The 26,808-nt window shown below is 36.3% G+C and overlaps 2 protein-coding genes across 2 annotated transcripts in view; both read right to left on the reverse strand.

The window, feature by feature from the left end:
• Positions 1–26,808, reverse strand: part of LOC116895327 (bifunctional heparan sulfate N-deacetylase/N-sulfotransferase 4-like) — a 297,831-nt gene that overhangs the window by 199,582 nt on the left and 71,441 nt on the right.
• LOC116895326 (60S ribosomal protein L7-like) lies at positions 18,874–19,621 on the reverse strand. Its single transcript, XM_032896634.1, is given in 2 exon segments — positions 18,874–19,548; positions 19,550–19,621. Coding segments are annotated over 2 exon segments (747 nt in total).

Genomic DNA, 26,808 nt, shown 5'->3' on the forward strand with positions numbered 1-26,808 from the left:
ATATTAATCATTTCTACCCTTCTTACCTATGTTCTGCTTTCTGTGCTGTCTTTAAGCCATGAATTTTTGCAGCCGTCTTCTAAACGTCATGCATGTGTTTGCTGAATGCAATGGTGATGATTCACGCTCCCATTTTCTGTCTGCAAAGAAAGTATCCTGCATCTGTAGCTTGTTCTGGGCATCCATTGTCTTTCATGCTGTGGATTCTATAGAGGCTTTAAGATGTATCTTAATGGAAAGAGTCAATTTTAGCCTGGAACGCAAGTTGAAATGGATTCCCCAAAGGGCAGGATGTGGAGGTCATGGCTTATAGTGTGTGACCCGCATTAACTATTCCCTGGGTTGCAGGACGCTGGAGGAACACTTTCTTCACCCCTGTTGAGGGCCACGGGGAAAACTTTGTAAAGGAAAGGCACTAGGGAGAATTCAAAGTCATCTTCCAGAGTAAGTGCTACAATTCAGCTTTCAGCTTCATTGCTCCTAAACACATCATCAAAATGACAGTGCTGATGGGGGTGGGTAGTCTGACTGCTGTTTCATTGCCAGAGAGCATTCTTTTTTGACTTACCTACAAACTTTGATAATACCTGAATATTGCATCCTTTTACCTACAAAACTGGCCCATATTACCTTTGCTCTTTGGTTAAGTGGCCCTTGATGGCCAAAAAATATCTACTAGGTTTTTCATACAAATATGGCCTAACCTTCTCTAATGATGTTTAGCTCATTTACCAATCTCTGAAGCAAAGTACTGCTTGCTTGATGCTCTAATGTGGGTCTAACATTTTGAGATAAATTGATAATATAAGATTTCATTGGCTATCATAACCTAAAACACTTGGGGAAATAAACTTTTATCTTGTTCATTGTTAGGTCACAGAATTGAGACTAATTTCTGGTACAGAATAAGTGCATAATCTCTTTGTATTTTTCAGTATGTAGATAAATATACTATTTTGAATTATGTGCCTTATAAAAATATTTAAATACTTGATCATTTTCTTACATGTAACTATTGAGACAGTCGTGCACCTTGTCTCTTAACAATAAATAACAGATATCTATATTATAAGATATTAATATTATCTTATAATATAAATATCTTATATTAACAATCTTAATAACATGACACATATGATATATACAAAGGTATAAAATTATTAAATTTTATAAATATTCCAAAGCCCTCTACTATAATCAGATTATTTAATGTTGAATTTTGATCAACTGATTTATTTGACTCAGAAGTAAAATAGGAAGGTAAAATGAGTTGGAGTCATATCCATATACCACCATAGCACAATGCATCGCTTGCCCCTAGTGATATTGTTATGAGCAATATAGCCCTGTCAGTTAAATAAAGGCGGAACACATACAACTATATACACAGTCCAGATACTTGGTTGTACTCTTAACTGATGTCATTATTTTATATTTACTACATAACTATTTATTTACTGTATAAGTTCTCATTTATAACAGTACACACTGTTTATGAAAATAGCTTACTGAAAACACAGAGTGCCGTGCTTCTCTGGGAAAGACCTCATGCAAATCATGTTTCTACATCTACTGAATGTATTAACAATCCATGCAGTTACTGACCTACACTTTGTGGGATAGTGTAAAAACACACTTTTTTTTTTTTTTTGCCTAATGGCGCTATGACTGAACGATGCCGTTTTCAGAACAATCTCATTACTAAACAACACCTAAGTGCACTCCAAATACATCAATTAGTAATTAAAAATAGAACACCAATTGTTCTATGCATCATTTACACGTTGATGAATTAAAATTTATATCAGTTCAGTGTAACTTAGAATTGCTTAATTTTAATGAAAAAAGGGAGGCTTGGAGATAACAAGTATATTCTCCAAAATAACATCTTTTATATGGATAAAGAGTGGGGTTCCTCTGAAAATGGGACATTGCACTACCTGAGGACCCAGCTCTACCTCTCCTGGGCATATACTCAAAGGACACTCCAACATACCACAAAGACACATGCTCCACTCTGTTCATAGAGCCTTATTTATAATAGAAAGAAGCTGGAAAGAACCCAGATGCCCTTCAACAGAGGAATGGATACAGAAAATATGGTTCATTTACACAACGGAATACTACTCAGCTATCAAAAACAATGACTTCATGAAATTCATAGACAAATGAATGGAACTAGAAAATATCATTCTGAGTAAGGTAACCCAATCCCTCTCTCTCTCTGTCTCTCTCTCTCTCTCTCTCTGTCTCTCTCTCTCTCTCTCTCTCTCTCTCTCTCTCTCTCTCTCTCTCACACACACACACACACACACACACAAACAAAAAGCAAATAAAAAAATACATGCTATGCACTCATTGATAAGTGGATATTAGCCCAAAAGCTCCAATTACCCAAGATACAATCCACAGACCACATAAAGCTCAAGAAGGATTACTAAAGAGTGGATGCTTCAGTCCTTAAAAGGGGGAACAAAATATTCATAGGAGGGGATAGGGAGGCAAAGTTTGGAGCAGAGACTGAAGGAACAGCCATTTTCAGATCCTGCCACACATGTGCCATATATATATATTCAGCCTCCAAAATTAGATAAGATTGATGAAGCTAAGAAGTGCATGCTGACAGGAGCCTGATATAGCTGTCTCCTGAGAGGCACAGCCAGAGCATGTCAAATACAGAGGCGAACATTATCAGTAAACCATGGACCTGAGAACGGGACTCCTGTTGGAGGAATTCGAGAAAGGACTGAAAGAGCTGAAGGGGCTTGCAACCCCGTAAGAACAACAATGCCAACCAACCAGAGCTTCCAGGGACTAAACAACTACCCAAAGACTACACATGAACAGACCCATGGTTCCAGCTGCATATGTAGCAGAGAATGGCCTTGTTGGGCACCAGTGGAAGGAGAAGCCCTTGGCTCTGCCAAGACTGGACCCCACCAATGTAGGGGAACGTAGGAGGTGGGGGTGGAAAGGGTGGTGGTGGTGGGGAACACCCTTACAAAGAAGGGGAGAGGGATGGGATATGGGGAAACTGGGAAAGGGAATAACATTTGAAAAATAATTTAAAACTTTCTAAATACAAAAGAAGAAGGAGGAGGAAGAGGGGGAGGAGGAGTTAAGAACACTGACTGCTCTTCCAGAGGTCCTGAGTTCAATTCGCAGCAGCAACATGGAGGCTCACAACCATCTATAACGGAATCTGATGCCCTCTTCTGATGACAGCTACAGTACTCATATAAATAAAACAAATCTTTAAAAAAAAAGGAAAATCAAAGGTTAACCAGAAAAAAAAAAGACAAAAAAAAAAAAGAAAAGAAAGAAAAAAGAAATTAGTGGATTTATTTATCTCTGCTGTTTACTCAGAAGTTTTTAACATTTTTGCTTTCTCTCTGGATTTGATTCCAAGCCTGATGCATAGTTGTTGGTCGGTAATCAGATGCTTCTGCAGCTTTTGATCCAGTGTGTGTAAAGCAGGAGAGAAAGTGCACCTACCCTATAGTTTCTAGGAAGACTGATAATAAGTTACAGAGAAAGCTTGTAGAGCTGATATAGAAAGCACGCAATAAACTTGAGCAGTTGCTATTAGCATGATATATTTAAGAACTCTTTTTGATTGCTTTCATGGACTTCTTCAGTCCCCAAAGAATAGATGTAGAGTTCTCAAAAGAAAAGATTTGACACATAATAAATGTAAACAAATGCCAACTGTCAAAAGTCTTAGCTTGTTAATGAAAATTTCTGAATTATTTTCCTATATTTCTTAATATTTCAGAAAAACTTGTAGTCAACAAGAAGACAATAAATATGGTAAAATTGGTTGGGGTTATATGAAATTGATATTTGTGATGACATATTTGGTAAAATTATGATAGATATGTTTGAATGAACATTGATGGGTCGATTGATTAAGAATACCAACAATTCTCAAGAATTTCCCTTTTGGAAATTTCAGTTTAAAGGTCAATTGTACCTTTGAACTCTGGGCTAAAATTATACATTTCGTGCTTCTTCCACCATCAGTGATTACCATCTGTCATTCTGTATCGTAATGTAATTATGCAGAACACAAAAGTATGTACTTAAAATATTAAATTTTATTAATGCTTAAAACCCATTTTATCAGTCTGATTCAATTCTAAAAAATCACAGCGACTAAATTATCTACTATTAAGGAGGGCTTGTCGTACTGTGCCAATTCAGGTGACAAATAAAATGAAGGTAGAATTAATGGACATAAATTACAGACATGGGAGAAAAATCAAGTGTCTACATTTCAACATCTTTACAAGATTTTCCAGTAATTTAATTTCTAATATCCTTCCTGTATTATCTACTTTTTAGACATTTACTAAGAAATCAAATATTTCTAGTACTAAAGTAATGGTGACAAAGCACAATGCTTAATTTATTTTAAAGATAATCACTGGTTCCTTTGAATACATACAGTCAAGTATATGCTTATACATAGTCCAAAAGTATTACCAGCCATTTTAGAAAGGAAATAAAACAGATCAAAATCAAAACTGCTTAGAAAAATAAACTCTGAGTCTATTTATTTTAATTGTAAATCTTGATGTAATGATTTTTTAAAAATTGTGCTGTTCTTTGTCAAAATGTTTCTTTTCCTGGCTGTTGAACTCCACCAGTCATTTAACACTCATGTTGTCCCTGAAATCATTATTGACATTTAACATTTGCCCATTCTACTTAATAATGTTTAGTCTGCTTGGAGTGCTGTAACAATGTCCTGTGAACTGGGTAATGTTAAAACAATAGTAATTCATCCCATATCATCTTGTAGAGGAAGATTAAAGCAATAGTAAATTGCTACTTGATGCTTGGGGTTATAGGACTGTCTGAACAGTGCCCTCTTATGGGGAGGGAGAGATTGAATCAGAATTGTTGGCCTCTTCCTTGACAGCTTCATTTCATTAATCACATTCAGGACCTATTTATTTCCTCAAACATATATTTTCCCAACCTTCCATTGGCACCTTGAGAGCTAGGATTTCAGAATTGTTATGGTTACTTTTTTTTCTTTAAAGAAAAACAGGAACTCACATGATACCATTGCTTTTTTTTTTAATTAGACATTTCCTGTTACCCCACTACCACCACACACGCACAAACACACTTTGTACTAATAATTGCATCTTCAATTTTCTTACACCCATATATATATATATATGACCTGCCTAGGCATTAGATAAGTATACACTCAAACTGGGTTGGATACATTCTCACTCAGAAATCTTCTTGTTTGAGGATGACCCAGATGCAGAAGGTTTCATCTGATGACCCAGTTGAACAATGCACCAGAGCCATGTTCTTCCCCCAAATAAACTAGTCTCAGTCCTCTTGTTTTATGGTGTGTTTTATTCCATTGCTGCATTTTACATCAACATATGAGATGCCACATATATTCTAATAAATTGTTTTGGCTAAAAGAGGTAAAGCCTGATACTAAATTATTTCAAAGGAAACTAAGGATATATATTTGTCTAATAATATACAAGTATGATCATCATATGCTGGGTATATGATTATCTCCTTCAATCTGGGTCACATTATTATACTTTACAGCAACATGGTAATGATTACATATTGGCTGATTGGTAAATAATATGAAAATTTATTTCCTCACTTACAGTTTTTAGTGTATTTGACATTATGGGTTTAATCTAATTTCTCATCTACTGTGTGTTCTTTTGAAGAGAAGTATTATTATCAGTCTGCTAGCAACATGGAAATTTATCAAAGAGCACAGAGGAGTAATGTGTGAACACTATTTTGCTTCTCAGAAGTTCCATCACCTAGGAGTCTATATTCAACAAGGATTTAGTATATCTTTTTTCTACCCAAGGTTAAATAGAATAATGTTTTTCATATATATATATATATATATATGTGTGTGTGTGTGTATTATATACATATATGCATATATATATTAGTGAGAGGTAATATCAAAAATATCAAATCAATTCAAGGATTTAGTAAAGGATAATCGTATTTAACCACATTTTAGAAATAAGTGAAGAACAAAATTCAAATGGATGTTGCATGTTCATATGGGAAGATTTAGCTGTGAGCATCAGACACCATTGAACATTCTGTCACATAATACTGATCTCTTCATTCCTATAGATGCAGCTACCTGCATGTCTAGAAATTAAGCAACAGGTCTGTCCTTTCCCTATGTTGTTAGATTGCATCTCTTGGACTCCTATCTATTTCCATTCAGTAACTAGATGATGTATAAGTTATATGCAAAATGTAAGTAAAATAATGTTTAAAAGTATAAAATGATTGAAAATCATTTTTATTTAAAAAGTTCATAATTCCAAAAGAAAGAAAGAATGAACAAAAGAAAGACAGAAAGAAAAGGAAAGGGTCATTTATATTATTATCACTTTGTAATATTAATGCTTAATTAGGATTTAAAATATGGATTACCTAGTAATCACCAAAACAATAAATATGCAAAATCTTCAGTGGAGTGGTAAGGAGTCTACAGTCTTCTAAGCAGCATAAAGCAGCTTTGATTCTCACGGGAATGAATGGGATTTTGCACTGTTTTCACAGCTGGCATTTGCTAATAGATTATTCCTCAGCTCCTCAACTTTGGAATCACTGTGTGTGGTGAATACAATCGCAGGCTTTCTGAGCTGTGGCTGATACAAAGCATATCTATTTGTCATTCCGCAAGTAGAGCTGGCCCTGAGTATGAGGTTGGTATAAATACATCTTCATCTTGCTGCTTGCACACTAACCATCCCTTCTCAATCAATTCCAAGGCACAGTACAATTTGAACACATAATAGAAAGTTATTCCACTATAACAGCCTTAGCAGTTCAGTGAGTTGGACATAACATGTGTGGTATTTCTTCAGACCTTAATATTTCATTCTTTCAGGGCTAATTGGGCAAAAGTTCTTGGAGGTCTCCGTGTTGGTGATAGAAGAAAAAGTGGAAATAATTTAACCTCTTTCCCGGGAAAATTAAGTTGGTTACAGTTTAATTTTCTAGTAATCAAATTGAAATACATTTGAATTAACAGGGTAGAATATTTTTCAACCTTACTATAGTGTGAAACATTTCCCCCTAGTTTTAACAAGGGCTTGATTTTTAATTATCAACTGCTTAGTTGTAAGATTTTATCTAATCTTTTAAATTATAATACTTAATGATTTTAATTTATCATTAACTTTACAAATGTTTATTGAATGGTAATTATGGGTGTGTTATACTGACTAAAAGCTAATATATTCATCACTCAGATTCGGTGTTTCCCCTGTACCCCAAAGAACCACTGTTGAGGAACACTGATGGTCCACCCTCCTTTTATGAATAATTCTCTTAGAAGACACAGCCTAGAAACTTAACGAACATGCTAACATTAAAGAAGTTAACAAGTGAAAATGGTCTGGTATTCAAAGATCACTACCACTTTAAACAAGGTACCATTGTAAGCAAAACTATCCATATACCACTTTGCAGGGATATATGTCTTTGGAGAGATAATGAAGGCCATCATATAACACTTGTGGGAAAAAGGGCTGAAGGCAATTCAGCCATAGGCACATATTGGCCCATGCTTATTATTCAAGATAGAGTTGGAAAAGGAATGACAACTTCTACCAAGGTACTATAACTTGTTAGCAGACACAGATTAACTGTACCATAAGAAGAAGGCTGTAAAGTGAATTCTTAAGTTTTCCTTATGAGTAAGCTAAGACAGAACAGATGTCATCTACATAGAGAGGAAGCAAAGTCAACATGGTCTTTAATATATTCTTTGTTGAAAAAGATAATGCAGCAATTTTGTAATTTTGAGACATGCTAAATTTGAAAAAGTTTAAGAATATTTAACCTAGGTATAGAAGTAATTCTATCTCTATCTCTATCTCTATCTCTATCTCTATCTCTATCTCTATCATCTATCATCTATCTATCTATCTATCTATCTATCTATCTACCTATCATCTAGCTAACTGTCTATAGAGATTAGATAGAGATAGAGATAAAGACAGATAAGTATAACCTGGGATACTTTGTTGCAAAAGTAGGGTAAACCAGGTCTCAAGAGCAGCCAGAGAAAGAGAGGTAGTAATAACCAAAGTAAAGTAGAAATAAAATAACAATAAAAAGTGTGATTAGTGGTAAAAACTACATGGTATTGGTACAGAAACAAACAGATTGATCAATGGAATAGAATTGAAGACCTAGAAGTAAAATCACACACACACTTGATCTTTGACAAAGAAACCAAGAATATACAATGGAAAAAATGAAAGCATCTTCAATAAATGGTGATGGTTTAACTGGATGTCTGTATGTAGAAAAATGAAAATAGAGCCATAATTGTCACCGTGCATGAAGTTCAAGTCCAAGTAGATCAAGAACCTCAATGGAAAACCAGATATACCAAATCTAATAGAAGAGAAAGTGGGCACAAGCAGAAATTTCCTAAACAGAACCCCAATGGCTCATGCTCTAAAATCAAGAACTGATAAATGGGACCTTATTAAACTGGAAAGCTTCTGTAAGGCAAAGCACATAGTCAATAAGAAAAACTGGCATCTTACAAATTGGGGGAAAAAAATCTTAACTAATTTTACAAATAATAGAGGGCTAATAACCAAAATATATAAAGAGCTCAAGAAGGTTACCACAAAAAAAAAAAAACAAACAACCCAATCAAAAAATGGGTTATAGAACTAAACTGAGAATTCACAATAGTGGAATCTCGAATGGCTGACAAGCACCTAAAGAAATGTTCAAAAGTCCTTAATGATTAGAGAAATGCAAATCTAAATGACCCTGAGATTCCACATTACACCAGTCAGAAAGGCTAAGATCAAAACCTCAGGTGACAGTACATGTTGGTGAGGATGTGGACAAAAAGGAACACTCCTCCATTGCTGGTGGGATTGCAAACTGGTACAACTGCTCTGGAAATCAATTTGGAGATTCCTCAGAAAATTGGAAATAAACCTACATAAAGATCCAGAAATACCACTCTTCGGAATATAGTCCAAAGATGCCACAGGGGCACATGTTCCACTATGTTCATAGAGGCCTTATTTGTGATAGCCAGAAGCTGGAAACAACCCAAATGTCCCATGACAGAAAAATGGACTCAGATAATGTGGCTCATTTACACAATGGAATACTATTCAGCTTTTAAGAATGAAGACATCCTGAGTTTTGCAGGCAAATGGATGGAACTAGAAAATTTCATCCTGAGTGAGGTAACAGACCCAAAATGACATACATGGTATGTTCTCACTAATAAGTGGATATTAGCCAAAGAAAAAAGAAAAGAAAGAAAAAAGTACAGCATACCTAAGATACACTTCACAGAACTCAAATGTCAACAAGCTGAAAGGTCCAAGTGAAGACGCCTCATGCCTCAGTCCCACTTGGGAGGGAGAAGAAGAAAGGACCACAATTGGGGAGGGAGGGATGGACACAGGCAGAAAAAGGGATGGGGGTGGAAGAGGAACATGATCTGGTATTGGGTGGGGGGGAAAGGACTAAAGTCCTGAGAACCATCAGAAAGAATGGCAACAGGCCACCTTGGGAGGAAGGAGGTTGGGAGGAACCTCTAGAATGTACCAGAGACCTGGGAAGTGAGAGACTCTCAGGACTCAAAGGGAGGGGAGACCTAGATAAAATGGTCTACAGTGGGGAGTGGGAACTTATTAAGTCTACCTCTAGCAGAAAGACAGGGCATCAAGTGAGGAATGGGGTTGCTATCCCACAGTCAAAGCTCTGACCCATAATTCTTCCTGTCTGAAAGAAATTCAGGGATGGAAATGGAGAAGAGCATGAATAAAAGAAGATCCAGTGATAGAACCAAAATGGGATCCAGCTCAAGGGGAGGCCCTAAAACCTGACACCATTACTGAGACTATGCTGCATTCACAAAAAGGGACCTACCGAGGAGCAGAAGCTACTGACCCCTCTGGTTGAATTAGGGAAATGTTGGGGGAAACTAAGGAGGAGAGTAACCTGTAGGAGGACCAAAAGTCTGAATTAACCTGGACCCCTGAGATATCTTAGACACTGGATCACCAACCAGGCAGCATGCACCAGCTGAGGTGAGATCTCCAAACATATACAGCAGAGGACTCCTGGATCTGGGTTCAGTCGGAGAAGATGCACCTAACTCTTAAGAGACTGGAGGCCCCAGGCAGCTTAGAGGTCTGGTGGGGTGAGTGAGGTGGGGACATATTTGTAGAGATGGAGGTGGCGGTTGAGGGGGTTGGTGGGGAAGTGTTATGGGTCGTGGAACTCTGGGGGTTGGATTAGATCAGGAGGGGAATAAAATCTGGAGTGTAAAAATAAATTAATAAGTAAGTAAATAAATAAATAAATAAATAGACGTAATTTTTGAATTTTGAAGAAGGTAGACTTATTGTTTGCTACATCAACTTCATACTAAGAAATTTCACTTTACAAATCAATTTCCATATGGAATGAACACTTGTAGTTTCCCATTTTACATGAAAAAAGTGTACTTGTAGTTAGATTTGCTGACTTAGACAATTTTGTTAGCACTGTTTATGGAGTAATTTAATCCTCCCTATCAAATGGTGGAACATGCTATTATTATGTCCTGTTTACATTTTCAATGCAATAGAGACATCGAGTGTGTACAATAATTCAGAAAGCAGTGAGGCCTCATATTCCAAATACTAATTTGCTCGTTTAAAGAAAATGGTCAGAGAAGAATGTGATGTTTCTTTTGTAGAAAGGGATGTGGAGGTGATGTAAAGTAGTCATTTGTGGAGTGGGGTGGCAGTGCCATGCACGTGCTGTTGAAAGGATGGCTGACATGCAAAAGCGAGGAGCACCTTAAAACATGAACCGACAACACTGGTGAATTGAGACACAGTTCTATGTATGTTGAAAGAAAGGGCTATGTTTTCCTTGTGTTTATTTTCCTTCCTTCTTTCTTCTTTCTTTTTTCTTTCCTACTTTCCTTCCTTCCTACCTCTTTTCTTTCTTCCTCTCTCTTTCTTTTTGATTTTTTGACTTTAATTTTTTTCATGTTTGTTTAAGAGGAAAATAAATCGATATGAAGATTCCAAAAGAAGCAGAAAACATGATACAAGAAACACAAGCAGGGTCTGATAACACAATAAGTCCCTTAAGAAGGTTAAGGGAAGCAGTATTTATACTTGAGGTCATCATACTGAACAAATGCATGGGCATACACACAACACCAAACAAAAGTCCTCAATCTGTTCAGAAAAGAAAGAAAATATACAGACTATTAGGAAATACTTGGTGTAACTGGGAGTTTTCTCTTGACATATGTAACTAAGGTAGACACACAGATGTAGTGACTCACTATTCATTGGACTCTGGTGTCTCATTCCTACTAAGGATGTAATCCTGAGTCAAGGCTGGCTCTATCTATAATTGATAGTGTCATCCAGATGGTTAGGATGATGCTGCAGTAGAATATTTGTTTAAATACACAGCAGGGTAAGACTGTATCACCTAATTTTATTTCAACTAAATTAAAAACAATGGGATGGCCTAAACTCAGTAAATTTTTTCTAAATGCCTGACCTGACAGTTCTTAGTCCACCAGAAGAAAATGTTAAGGGTACAACAGTGTCTCATCTCTATAGAGTATCAGGATACAGACAATTAAAATCTTGTGTTACCTTTTCTAACTACGTAATTTTCATCAGATACACATGAAACGTAATAAAGTTAAATATATAAACTGTATTTCATAAATGTATTTTTCATTTTTCATTATGTTCAGAGTTATCAATAACTTCTTTCACAGTCATCTATGGCATCATGATGATATAATTATTCAATGTCTAAATAGCATGTGTCTAAATCTGTGATCTATTTGAAGATTTTTCTTTTATCTAAATTCTAATAAATTCCAGGCTTTTTGGAGAGTTCATTTAAAGTTTTAAGAGGTCTTCTTGCCCAGAAGAGGTAACATTTGTCTTAATTTAATGACAATAGCAAGTGACATTATTACTTTCTTTTACCGACTCAGGGCATGGCTTTGTAAAAGGGCCAACATTACAAAACTGGACTAACAGATTATTACATGTATTTTAAATGCAGTAGCCTTTTACTGATTTTGCACACATGAACTCCACATATGGATGGTAGATGGAATATTGTTCTCTGAAGCTGGTTAGAGGTTGCCTGTTAGCCCACTTAAGAATTTGAGAACTTCAAATATTTTGACCTGAGCCCGGTATAATTTCTTCGATGCCTCTGTTCTTTAGATAATAATTTGCTGGAGTAAACTTGCAATATGAATTCCTAATAAAAAATATTCTCTTCACTAAATTCACTGAATTAATCGCTAACTTTCTACAGAAACACTTATCCTGGATAGATGAGTCATTTTTATGTAGAATGATATCTTAATTATAATTAATATTTTGAACATATTTGTGAGAAATGTTTTATTAATAAGATATAGTAATTATCTAATTAATGATAAATAAATAACAAAGATGTTTTAATTGTGGAAGACTTGCAGATGACTGGACTGTCTTTCCAAATCACTCATTAAATTAATTATATTGATATCCAACTAATATGAACTGCTTACATTGGAATTTTCTTTTACTATTTTCAATTTTCTTAACTTTATTCCACAAGAGGGCAAATTATTTTTAAGCAACACACAGAAGCAAGATTTTTTCTAAAATATCAAAGCAATAAAAAATTTTAAAATTTGATAAATAGGATTCTTGGGGGGATAAATAAATATAATAAATATAAATTTTAGATTATTAATGATTACACTACAGATACACTAAGTAATAAATACATACCAAAGAAACATGCTGCTTTTGTCAAACTATTCATTGTTACTCCAATGTTTTCAGTGATTGACCGGATAAAAACGGATACCATGATCTCTAGATACACATTTTGTTCTTTCCAATACAGTCTTAGTTTCCTCTGAGCCATGGGAAGGTGCTAAAAGCTTCACTTGCTTAATGCAAACAAAATCACTGACTTAGAAAATGTCGGCTATCTGCCCCAATTTAATTGAGACAATGTTGAAGTTTAACCTTAAATAAGCATTAAACATTTCAAAAATGTCAGTCAAGTCCTAAGGTACAGGGTTTTTATATGGGTTATCACTGAATTTTCTTTGTATGTAATGAAATACTATGCTTGCTTTATTTCTTCAGATGTCACAATGCCCACTTACTAGAAGACTGGGGGAGGGGGGGCGAACTTGATAGCACCACTTGTACTGTTTGCATTCAGTTTGACTCCAGTTGACACTCAGACACATTGCCTTTATCCTGCAATCAAACTCATCTCACCCTACTGCATAGCCCACTTGTCTCTTGAATGGTTTGCATTCACTGCTTTGTTACAGGTCTGTAGATCCTAAACAATGGCCCAAACCTCTCTTGATGGCTGCCAGGCCACTGGGCTTCTTATCTCTTCTTCTGTAGCTGAAGGAAAATCTTATCATTTATCTCTTCAGATACTCTATTCAGGCCCATTTTTCAAAGTTCCATTATACCTCATACACCAGGAAGTTTTATTTTTATAACAGCTTCAGATTAGCATTAAGACATTACTTTTTCTCCAGCAGTCTCTCCAGCATGTTTTTTGAAAAAAAAATGATTTATACCTTTTGAACTGATATTCCTTTTACTCTTCACTGCTCTAAACATAAATGTCTCTCCCTTTTTGAGGGAAAGATGTAATGTGCAAGAGAAATAGCAACATTCAATAATTATAAACAATAAAATTCATTTCTAAAATGATAAACATCATAAAACCAAAGCACTACAGTGTCTAGTTAACTGATTTAAATGTTTTCTATGAAGAATTGAAAACTTATTTCCAATTCAGCTAAGACAAATAGTTTCAGAAAGTACTCACCCAATAAAATAAAAAATAAGAACATATTTGAAGTATATAAATTTAGGTATGAGATTTATTCTTTAGTAGAGACAATATTTAAATAAACATAAATGGAATATATGAAATGGAACATAAAATATCAAGTGTACGCAGTAGATAAAAGAGAAAAGAGACAAAGAGAGGCCAATAGAGAGAAAAATGAGAGTCACAAGAAAGTGAATTGGGAGGGGATTAATAGACTATCTAGAGTAAATACACAATGTGGAATTAAGCTATCATTTCTGAAAATAAAAAAAAAATTAAAAAGCTAAGACAGATAAATGAACAATGATTAATTCTAAGAATCAGTGATGCCATCATTATAAAATATAATCAATCTATATTTTGTTTCAGATATTTTCCTGTTAGAACAGGGTATCTGAGAGCACTTTTCATCCAGCAAAGCTTGTTTCTAGACTCATCAATGATGGATGGGAGAGTTCACTTAGAGATGGCTGGGTTTTCTGATGGGAAATTGAAGTAGCATCCTAAATTTCCTCTACTTTGGGTTGTGGCGGATCAATGCCACTCTAAATCAACAGTGTTATGACTGGATGTCTAAAAAATAAAATCGCCACCCTGAAAACAGGTCTTAAGTGATCCCAATCACTTTCTTCCCTTATTGGACATTTTTAGCCAATTTAGATACCTAAATTAAGCCAAATAAACACTTAATATTGGAGCAATTTTTTATACTGCGGACTTTTAGCAGAGGAGTTCAGACATATTCTTGGATCCACAATTAATTATGCAAACTATATTACTTTTGCTGACTTATTGAGCACTTTATCAAGTGACTGTGGCTCTACTAAGACACTATATTTCCTATCCAGAAATTGTTTTGCTCGGTCCTCATATTTTTTTAAGTTTAAATTCTCAAAGAGTACCAAATCTACATTTTTAACCCTGGTGGCTGTGGAATGGCAGTGAAAGCTGATGACTCCCTTTATGTGTGTAATGCATCCATATCTCTTTTTACACACTGAGGTACTTCATATCATGCAATAATTCCTCATTTTCCTTCATTAATATGCTATTTATAAAATGTTTATAAGTCCTGGATTTAAAGCCTAGTCTCATAGCCTGTGTTTTGATCATTGTGTGTGTGTGTGTGTGTGTGTGTGTGTGTGTGTGTGTGTGTGTGTGTGATGGATCACATTAAAACAAATCTCTTCATCTTTGTATAGCTTCAGCAAAGTCTATTCCAATGTTTACTTTTAATTTGCTTATCTAAAGGGTTCTCCTTAATGATGCCTATCCTTAATGGCTCCTTCTGAATGAATCTCCCAGGTCAAAATTTTTAACATGAAAATGTTTCTTCCCTGAGTTAAAAAGAGCAATAATTTGCAAATTCATTTGGAATAACAAAAAACCCAGTTTACCAAAAACTATTCTCAACAGTAGAAGAACTTCTTCAGAAATCGCCATCCCTAGCCTCAAGATTTATTGCAGAGCAATAGTGCTAAAAACCTGTATGGTATTGGTACAGAGACAGGCAGGTAGATCAGTGGACTAGAACTGAAGACCCAGACATGAACCCACACACCTATGGTCAGTTGATCTTTGACAAAAGAGCTAATACCATCCAATGGAAGAAAGATAGCATTTTCAAAAAATGGTGCTGGTTCAACTGGCATTCAGCATGTACAAGAATGCAAATCTTTCCATTCTTATTTTCTTGCACAAAGTTCAAGTTCAAGAGGACCAAGGACCTCTCCATTAAAGCAGATACCCTCAACCTATTAGAAGAAAAGTGGGAAGAGACATGAAGACATGGGCACTGGGGAGAATTTCCTGAACAGAACACCAATGGCTTATGCTCTAAAATCAAGAATCGACAAATGGGACCTCATAAAACAGCAAAGCTTCTGTAAGGCAAAGGACACTGTGGTTAGGACAAAACGGCAACCAACAGATTGGGAATAGATCTTTACCAATCCTATATCTGATAGAGGGCTAAAATTCAACATATACAAAGAACTCAAGACTCCAAAGAATCAAATAACCCTATTAAAATGGGGTACAGAGCTAAACAAAAATTTCTCAACTGAGGAATATCGAATGGTTGAGAAGCACCTAAAGAAATGTTCTACATCCTTAGTCATCAGGGAAACGCAAATCAAAACAACCCTGAAATTCCACCTCATTCGAGTAAGAATGGCTAAGATCAAAAACTCAGGTGACAGCAGATGCTGGTAAGGATGCAGAGAAGAAGAACAGTTCTCCATTGTTGGTGGGATTGCAAGCTGGTATAACTGATCTGGAAATCAGTCTGGCAGTTTCTCAGAAAATTGGACATATTACTACCTGAGAACCAGCTACACGACTCCTGGGCATATACCAGAAGGATGCTCCAACATTTAACAAGGATTTGTTTTCCACTATGTTCATAGCAGCCTTATTTATGATAGCAGAAACTGGAAAGAACCCAGATGTCCTTCAACAGAGGAATGGATACAGAAAATGTGGTACATTTACACAACGGAGTATTATTCAGCTATTCAAAACAATAACTTCATGAAATTTATAGGCAAATGGATGGAACTAGAAAATATCATCCTGAGTGAAGCAACCCAATTATAAAAGAACACACATCATATGCACTCACTGAAAAGTGGATATTAGCCCTAAAGCTCAGAATACCTAAGATACAGTTCACAGACAACATAAAGCTCAAGAAGGAAGATCAACATGTGGATGCTTCAGTTCTTCTTAGAAGGGGAAACAAAAATACAAGAGGAAATATGGACAAAAATGTGGAGCAGAGCCTGAAGGAAAGGCCATCCAGAGACAGCCCCTTCTGGGGGACCCATCCCATATTCAGCCACCAAACCCAGACAATATCATGTATGCCAAGAAGTGCATGCTGACACAGCCTGATATAATTTTCTCCTGAGTGTATCTGCCAGAGCCTGAGAAATACAGAGGCAGATGCCTGCAACTAACCCTTTAACGGAGAACAGGGTGCCCAATGGAGGAGTTAGAGAAAGGACTGAAGGATCTGAAGGAGTTTGCAATTCCATAAGAACAACAATAATATCAACCAACCAGACTACCCCAGAGCTCTCAGGGACTACACCACCATCCCAAGAGTACACAGGGATGGATCTATGGCTCCAGACACAGATGTAGCAGAACATGGCCTTGTAGGGCATCAATGGGAGGAGAAGCCCTTGATCCTGTCATGGCTCAATGCCCCAGTGTAGGGGAATGTCAGGGAGGGGAGATTGGAGGGAGTGGGTGCAGGAACACCCTCATAAAAGCAGTGGGAGATAGCTAGTGGGTTTCTGGAAGGGAAACGGGGAAAGTGGATAATATTTGAAATGTAAATAAAAATATCCAGTAAAAATTTTAAAAAGATGTAAATATTTTCTAATTGTAAAAAATGAAAAAAAAATTTTCTTGTTTTCCTGAGATAGGGTCTTAATATGTAGTTCTGGCTGTTCTGAAGTTCAATATATAGACCTGACTGCCCTCAAAAACTCACAGAAATCCACCTACTTCTGCCTCCCAATCTCTGGTGTTCCATGTTACATGTCTGGTTTGAGAGAAATATTTTTAAAATTTCATTATTTTTCCATATCAAAATCAACAAATAGTCCAATTTCTGTTTCTCTGCATCAATGCCTTAAGCAAGGCTTCAGGATTACCCTTATACCCAGCTGTCTGTCATACCAGCAGGAGTTCTCCCCCGCTTATGGATTACATTGTCATCGTTGCTATTTCAGACCCTTTTCAACACACTTCAGCTTCACTGTCAATGCTAACTTAAATGTCCTCCATGATTGGCTCTCTGTTATTCTCAAGATATACAGGAGTGTCTCCTTAATCAACCAGGTTCAAATCATGTCAACTAAAGTGTAAATTTAAGAAGAAATTACATTTTCCTCTGAAATTTTTTATTGCAACCTCCAAAGGGAAGTACTTGCTACTAGTCCTTCATTCTTACCTATTCAGTTCAAGACCTAGAGCAAACATTACGCTTTTCTGAAAGCATAGGTATCTTATCTTTGAGATCCATTACCTTGAACTCATTCTTTAGGAGGATGTGGATAACACACCATCTCCTTAAGTATACTGTCAATGTCGCATAATTAACTCTGCCTTGGTACTTTTCTTGTCAGTCTTAAGGACATCCCATTACTTTGATCTGTCATCATGCTTTACTGAGTCAGTGATTTTTAAGTGATTTAAGTGATTCCTCAAATCATGTCATTGTGATTATTTTTCCATGTTTGAGATTATAATTACATTTCTCCTTTCCTTTTCATGCCTCCAAGCTCTCCCATATACAACCTCACTCAAGATTAATTTTTCACTAATTTTTATTGCATGCATATATGTACATAAATTGAGTATACACATATAGTATACATCTCTCTATATTACTAAATATAGCTTGTTCAGTCCATACAATGTTATTTGTATGCATGTTTTTGAGGCTTCTTTTCTCACTAATTCTTATTGCATGTCTACACATATGCTGGGGCCAACCCTGGGCTGTGTCTTCTCTGAAGCAGCCAATCAGGAAGAGTGTCAGAGAGGGCAAGACTTGATCTTGCAAAGGAGAGGGTTGCTTTTTATAATAACTCATTCCTATCCTGACTTTATGTTACTCCGAGGCTGGAAACTGCAGACCTATGGATCTGTTGACACTTGTTATTAACAGCTGGTGATTAGGTAAAGGATTTCTTGGAATCAATCCCTTCTCCATCCAGGCTACCAGAAGCCTCCCTGGCTGGGCTGGTTAAACCTTTCTGAAGCAGAGAGGCAGGAAAGAAATGGAATCAAAATGCTTTATACAGGCAAATATGCACAGACTCATATACATTCATACATATGATTTACATTTTTATTCACATTCTTTTTTTTTGTTTGTTTCAATTTGCCAAGCAGTGACTGTTTATTAACTAACCAGATTATAAAAATACCACGGGCAATACTTTAGTTCATCCGTCTACTAAACCTCTTTATCTGGTTTTCCTTGTTGCCAGCATCTCCACTTTTTACAGAGTGAGTTGTCTTTTTCTTCATTCCACCTGGTGGGGAAGATAGTTTGAAGGGCCATAGGAAGTTATTTGCTTCCTTGAAGCGTTTTCCAACTATATAGATCTCATGAATTAGATCCTCCATGCAGATAATGCCAAATTTACCAAGAAATCGAGCAATCAAGGAATTATCTGTCAAGGAAATCCACTTTGTATAGATTTTGCCATAGCCTCGCTTGTAGATGAGCTCATTTACTGACTTTAAGTTGGGATTCCCCCATGCAATGTGCGGTTCCACAGTCCTCAGCATGTAAATTGAAGATTTGTTGAACTTAACAATGGTGCCATTGAAGATCTGCCGCAGACGAAGCAGTTGCAATACCTTGCACACCTTTGGGCTTACTCCATTGACACCTCGGATTCTGATGACAAAGGTCAATTTTAGTTCTGTGGGCACATAGAAGTTCCCAGCTCTCCTTGCCTTCCTAGCCATCTGAATCTCAGTCCGGTACATTTGTATGCACTCCTTGTGATAGCACTTTGCCTTCTCATAGATGAGCTTCCTCCTTGCCTTTTGCAGTGACTTCAGGGCAAACTTCTTCCTAAGGCGCTTCACCTCCAACTCTGTGAAAATCCTTCACTTTTTTCTTAAGGGTTTCTGGTGTAGCAGCAACCTTTTTTTTCTTCTCTGGTACAGTTTCCATGGTTCCTTTATTCACATTCTTATTTACACATTAACACACTCACATTTTTTGCTAGCCCTAACCACTTGTCTCATACACTTGACAAGTGTTCATACATGCTTTATATATACATATACCTCCACACATACATATAGACAAACAGATATATACATTTGGATGTATGTATGTACATATGGATGGGGCAGAGCTCCCTAAGCCAAGCCATACAACCAACAATTTTGTTTTCTCTGGCCTTTTTATAGCTTCTCAGACAAAATTTCTTTAGAAAACCACCTACAATATAAAATGTTACAGAAATGGGAATTATAGAATGATGCTGATATTAAATCCAAAGCAGTGTTTCATTCTATAAACTCAGTAAAAGTACAAAGCAACAGTTTTTACATGGTCTTGCTTTACCACAGTGCACACCTATGACTTTATCCTTGGACCTAAAGTTTTTCCTTGAACACAAATTTGTCCCAAGTCTATTTCTTTTTTTCGTGCAATTGTGAAAGATCATTTTATTTCTTACTTTGCAGCCTTTACTTACTATTATGAAGAGCGGGCACATTCTATTCTTGATTCTAATTGTATTACATCTTTCTAGCAAACCAACTAACACTATTTCTAAAACCTTTCCTCCTAAAAGGAAAGGAATTCTGTAGAATCATGAATTCCTCTAAACAGCATTAATTCTTAAAAGCTCATCTTTATGTTAATCCACAGGAAATCTGATCAATAAGATGGGCTAAGGCCCAGGAATTATTATATTACTTTAATAATGACAGGAAAGGCATATCAGCTGCAAGAGGCAATCCTGATATGAAGTCTCTTTGGGACCTTGCCATTGAGCTCACTCATCACAGACCATACAAACACAGTGGGCCACTTTCAGAAAGGCCACCTTGATGGCTGCTGACAACCCCCTCCTTGTGTGTATATTGCGATGTATAATTTGTTCAATCCAGAAAATATAATTTGTATGTATATTTTCAGGTCTGACCTTTTGGCAATAGGCAACAATTTGGTGTGTTAATCCTGAGGAAGAGCACCTCCTCTGTCCCCAGCATTCCTCTGTTGCCTATAATATTTGATCTATGTACCAACTTGAGGGACCATCGGGCACCCTGATATTTGGCCAAACATTATTATCTGGGAGTGTTTCTAGATGAGATTTTCCATGTAATCGGCTTCCTGCATAAATGGTGGTGCTTCCTACTGTCAGTAGACCTCTTCTATCAATTCTTCAACTGTCCTGAAACAGAGGCTGAGTGATGGGAAACCCAAGCCCAGCTGCTGGAGCAGCTCACCTACCCTCAATCTCCATCTGGAAAAAAATCCACACTTCCTGTGTTCTAAGTCAGACAGCTTTCAAACTATAACACCAAGGATAAGTCCTATGCTATTTCCAGCTTTCCAGTGGGGACTTTGCAGCTTCTGCTGTTACATTATCAAGTTCTCTTTAATGAGCCTCTGCCTCCATCACAGCTGATGATTCCCAACAAAAGCAGATCTTGATACTTAAAGTGGTTCCAGAGAAACACATTTTGAGAATGCATTTTCTCACTTGATAGCAAAGTTCCTGACATTGATTCTCTTGTTTGATTGATTTTAAACTATCAAGGACTATATCTCTACTTGTACACATAGTATTCATATCTCATTGTAGGTTCTAGAAATAGTAAACACAATGGTTTACTGCTCATGGATAAGGGAAGTCTAGGATGCTGAATGATTGTGAGAAACATATCTTTGTATTTTAGGGATAAAACACGTATAAAAGTATCAATGGGTTACTTAGTGGTATATATCCCTTGATAATCTAGGAAAGAATAAAATGAACTCAAGCATTTAAATTTGTTCCATATGTATCATAGCCACATTAATGACCTGAACATTATAATATATGCCCTTGAAAGAAACGATGATATCACTTAATTGCTGGAGTGCTAAGGATAAAAGTAGTAATTATATCTTGAAACTATCTAAATTGCAAGGTAAGTTTAATTACCTATCTCAGAGGGTGACTACTGCTAAAGTGAGAGTATTGATTAGGAAGGAAAGTGATCTTGAAAGTTGGAATTACAATATGACAATGTGTAGGAGTGTTCTGAAGATGGAATGGTATTTAGTCGTTGATTCTTCTTCTTCTTCTTCTTCTTCTTCTTCTTCTTCTTCTTCTTCTTCTTCTTCTTCTTCTTCTTCTTCTTCTTCTTCTTCTTCTTCCCCCTCCTCCTCTTCCTCCTCCTCCTTCTTCTTGTGCAAGAATCTTTCCTCTTCTTTTCCACATTCAGTGGAACTGTCCATTCTTCCTATGTCCGAGGATACTGAATTTGAATTTGTATTCTCTCTCTCTCTCTCTCTCTCTCTCTCTCTCTCTCTCTCTCTCTCTCCTTCTCACAGCATTTGCTTTGAATGCAAGATATTTACTCTCTCTCCTCTGGATCTAATCTTTCCATCATTCATGCTTCTGAAAATAGAACTACATTAATGTTTAACAATGACTCTGGAGGAGGTATGCTGCATTCCAAAAGGATTAAAGAATGCATATAAAATGGGTACAAAGGCTGTAGGAATGTGATGATGACATTTGAACTTGGAAGATGTTGAATTTATACACCGAGAAGAGAATTTTAGAATTTTAGTCTAACACTCACTGTAGCTCATTAAATTAGGAAGAGGATTCAAGCATCAATTGCTTCATGCATCAAACATAAACAGAGAGGTGGCCCAAACTTAGCCAGTTGTACATTTGTCATAACTGAGCACAGAGGAAGGGATTCAAAAGTTTAGAGAAATTTGGATACATGGGTGTGTAAAGACTCATTTTATGTGTACTCGTCCACATTTGAAAGGGTCAGGGATGGTTTTTCATCAATACTCTTGAAGTGACATTATGAGTACAGTTCTGGAATGTTTGAAGAGTTCTGATTGCTCTTTTATGTAACCTTGACTTTATTGTATGTAACTTCTGTAACTACATTGAAAAAGGAAAAAAAAATTCCACGGAATTAAATTTATTCCCAGGATGAGGAGTCAAGCTGGGACACTCAGTTCCAAATGTCACAATAGGGGACATAGTGAAAGCATTAAGCAGGAGCTATTTATGGCATTGAGCAATAATCCTGTTGCAAAGACGTGAACTAACATGGCATTTATGCTGAATTCATACTTGTTTTTCTATCAAGAGTACAGTTTCAGAGCCTGTGAATAAATCTAATCTGAAAAATAAAAAGGAGAAGAAATAAATTTCTATGGTTAATTTTCATACCTTGAGCCACTTGAATGACCCAAATGTCTTCAGTGAAGAGATCAAAGCCTCTCTTGAAAGTACCCTACTACCTTATCAAAAGTTTCTAATACTTGTTATAAGTAAGTAATCTAACCATAGCAACTTGACTGCACCTGAATTCGTTAAAACCCAAGCAGTTAAATTATTTGACGTGAAAGGTCAACCCTACCACTAAGCCACAGTTTCTGGTTTTAGCCCATAAAATAATAGGGAAGAAAGTAGCCTTTGGTTTTTGCCTGCTTGTCCTCACTCTTGCTGGGATTTCATCTATCCTGCTGCAGGGGTATTTCTTCACGAGTATTAGAACATTCTTCCTATGGAATTGTCTGGCATCAATAGGAAGAGACTGCCTTGGTCCTGTGATGGCTGGATACCTCAGTGTATGGGAATGCCAGGGTGGTGAGGTGGGAGTGGGTGGGTGGGAGGGAGGGCATCCTCATACAAGCAGGGGTATAGGGGATGGTAGAGGGGGAACCAGGAAAGGGGATAACATTTGAAATGTAAATACTTAAAATATTAAATTAAAACAAATAAAATTCCTTATATAATATACCGAGAGAGAGAGGGAGGGAGGGAGGGAGGGAGAGAGAGAGAGAGAGAGAGAGAGAGAGAGAGAGAGAGAGAGAGCGAGTGTTCTTCCTAGTTACTACAATACAGGTCAAACCAGTTTTGATATATAGTCTCATGAACTGAACAACTGCCATATTCTTGACCATTATTGGGCAATTATTGGACTACTAGAATCTATGCTACTCTCATGACACCCCTTTTGATATGTGTGTATCTGTTATATATCAATATATGTATGCTTTTAAATACACAATTTGTTCTATCAGTTTTATTGCTCTAGAGAACCCTGCTGATATAACATTATCAACTTTTCTCTCAGAAATGGCGATACTCATGCATTCAAATTCAATTTTTCCATTTGTACCATGAGGCACATAGATGGACCAGGTAGAACAGCACTGCATTGCCATATTTGGTAGATATTACAGCTATCGTTTTGTGGTTTAATAATACATCCCCAAGTACTGTAATGCAGTTACTGGTCTGACAAATACCTTTTTCTCCATCCTTGTTAAAAGAACTTATAATATGTATCATGCTTTTAGAAGGAAAGACAATAAACCCATATCCTCCTATCACACTGATATATCAACTTTCATACCTCATGACCTAATTTATTTTATAAGGATCCCATTAACCTTCCTTTCTATAAGATATCACTTTGGACTATTATATTTATGATATTATGTTGATTGTGTTTAAAGAATAAGAGGAATTATGCATGAGGAATTTGCATGTTAGACTATAATTTCAAATGCATCAAAACTTTATGAGCCTTCTGTAGCACTGAAAAAGTTAAGGGTTCAATGGTTTGAAGCAAACAGAGACATTTTTCTAAGATGAGGGATAAATGTTATTATGTATTTCTCAATTATATGTGCTACTCTTATATTGTTAAATGAAATAAAAGATGCAAGTTTTGATGCTGAAAGTGACTACAGTATTTGCTAAGTATGAGGACCTGAGTTAGACCCTCAGAACTCATGTACAAAATTTTAAACATGGAAGCACACTTATAATTTGAATCTTGGGCAAGTGTTGACCTGAGGATTACTGCATCATCTTTCATACAAGCATCTATACCTATGAGTGGATGCATAGACAGAAATATATCTGCATTAAGTGTCATGCAGAATAACAAGAAGTCTCCCCACTAGTCTCAAGCTTTTAGACAAGTTGGTTTCCATTCATTGATCAGATTCATCAATACTGATTTATCAGATCAGTATTGCTTTAAGTGGAAAGAACACTCTGACAAATGTTTTTCATACATAAATCTATGTATTTTAAGTTATAATAGGACTACATCATCAAATATGTGGAAGGTATGAAACTGGGCCCACATAGTCTCTGAAGATATATGTGAGTTACATGAAGAAGTTCTCCCAATATACCTGATCCCCTGTTTTACTGCTTTTCCTCATCCTGAATCTACAGCTTTGTGAGAAAATCTATCTTAGCTGACAATAAAAATAAAGAATGTAGAGATGTTTAAATGTCAGAGTACCATTCAAAGACCACCTAAGACTGGACAACTTCAACAATATAGCCCTTTTAGGGAAATCTCAGAGAATTAGTGGTGACAGATAGACTTTTCTCCTTGTAAGAACTTCAGTAAGTGGTATAGTAATCTACCAGTTCCTTGTCTATAACCCCTGATTTGGTCAGATAGAACTTGAAATGATTATGATAATAGAATAATATAGTACATATTATATAGAATATAATAATAAATGTGCTAACAAAGAAAATAACTTACTAATTCTAAAGAAGGCTATTCTCCCTCCTTCACTGATAATATTCCAAGATATGAATAAATGAAGCGATATGCTCTAATCTTGCCACCTGGATGATTTGGTGTATAAACTGATTAGATTCTGAAGAGGGAAGAAAGATATACATTCTGCTCTGCTCCTATAATAATGCCCTGGCAGTGGATTGTGGATTGTAGTTAGAACTCAGCATGTGCTACACATGAAGCATGTCACAGAAATTATGAAAACTTCAGGACATAAAAATAAGCAGATTTCAGCTTCAGTTCACACTATATTTTTAGGAATCCTAGAATATTTTTTTGGATGTAGTAATAATTATCAGAATAGTACATCCTAGCACGAAGATAGCTTTAACATCACTGAGCCTCTAGCATCGCTGAGCCTCCTGCTTGCCCATAACTTTAACAGGACTTAGCAACTGTGATACTAAGATACTAATGAGCAAGATGTTGTCTTGAAAATTGATCTTGTTTTCCATCAATTCAATCCTGTTAATGATGACTTCTGACTTTGCTGAGAAAAGTCTGTATTATTTTCTGAGAATATATATTTTTCTTTTTATATAAGAAAAATGCAGTAAGGAGTCCTTTGGGGGCAAGCTGCCCTGAGCAGCCTGCTATCCATAATGTTCCCTCCTCCGTCCTCTCTGCCCACCTTCATCAGACCTGAAGATCTTGAACCATACAGGTTAGCTTTCCTTTCCCCACCCACATTCTCTACTCACTCAATCCTCTGGGGCACACCAAGTTGCCCTGAGCAGCCTGCTATTCCTGCCATTCATTCAAGAAAACAGAAGAAATAATTAATCCCATAACAGCAGAAACAAGGGAAGTACACACAAACACACAGTAACACAACCAACATCAAAATAACAGGAATCGACAATCACCAGTCATTAATATCTTTTAACATCAACAGACTCAATATCTTAATAAAAAGACACAGACTAACAGAATTGATAGGAAAACAAGATTCATCATTCTACTGCATACAAGAAATACACCTTAGCCATAAAGATAGACATTACCTCAGAGTAAAGAGCTGGGAAAAATTTTCCAAACACAAGGGCACAAGAAGCAAGCTGGAGTAGTCTTTCTGATATCTAATAAAATAAACTGTCAACCAAAATTAATCAAAAGAGACAGGGAAGGACAGTTTATACACACCAAGGACTAATCTACGAAGATGATCTCTCAATTCTGAATATCTATACATCGAACACAGGGGCACCAACGCTTGTAAAAGAAACATTGCTAAGACTTAACCACCACACCAAACCCCACATATTAAGAGTAGGAGACTTCAACATCTCATGCTTACCAATGGTCAGGTATCCAAACAGAAACCAAACAGACAACAAAATGAACAAACATTCTTAATCAAATGGACCTAACAGACATCTGTTGTTAAATATTTCACCCTAACACAAATGAATATACCTTGTTCTCAGCAACTCATGAATCATTCTCCAAAACAAATCATATTGTGAGTCACAAAGCAAACCTGAACAGATACAAGAAAATTGAAATAATACCATATTTCTTATCAGACCACCAAGGACTGAAGCT

The sequence above is a fragment of the Rattus rattus genome, chromosome 3 (assembly GCF_011064425.1).
Source record: "Rattus rattus isolate New Zealand chromosome 3, Rrattus_CSIRO_v1, whole genome shotgun sequence".
NCBI lineage: Eukaryota > Metazoa > Chordata > Mammalia > Rodentia > Muridae > Rattus > Rattus rattus.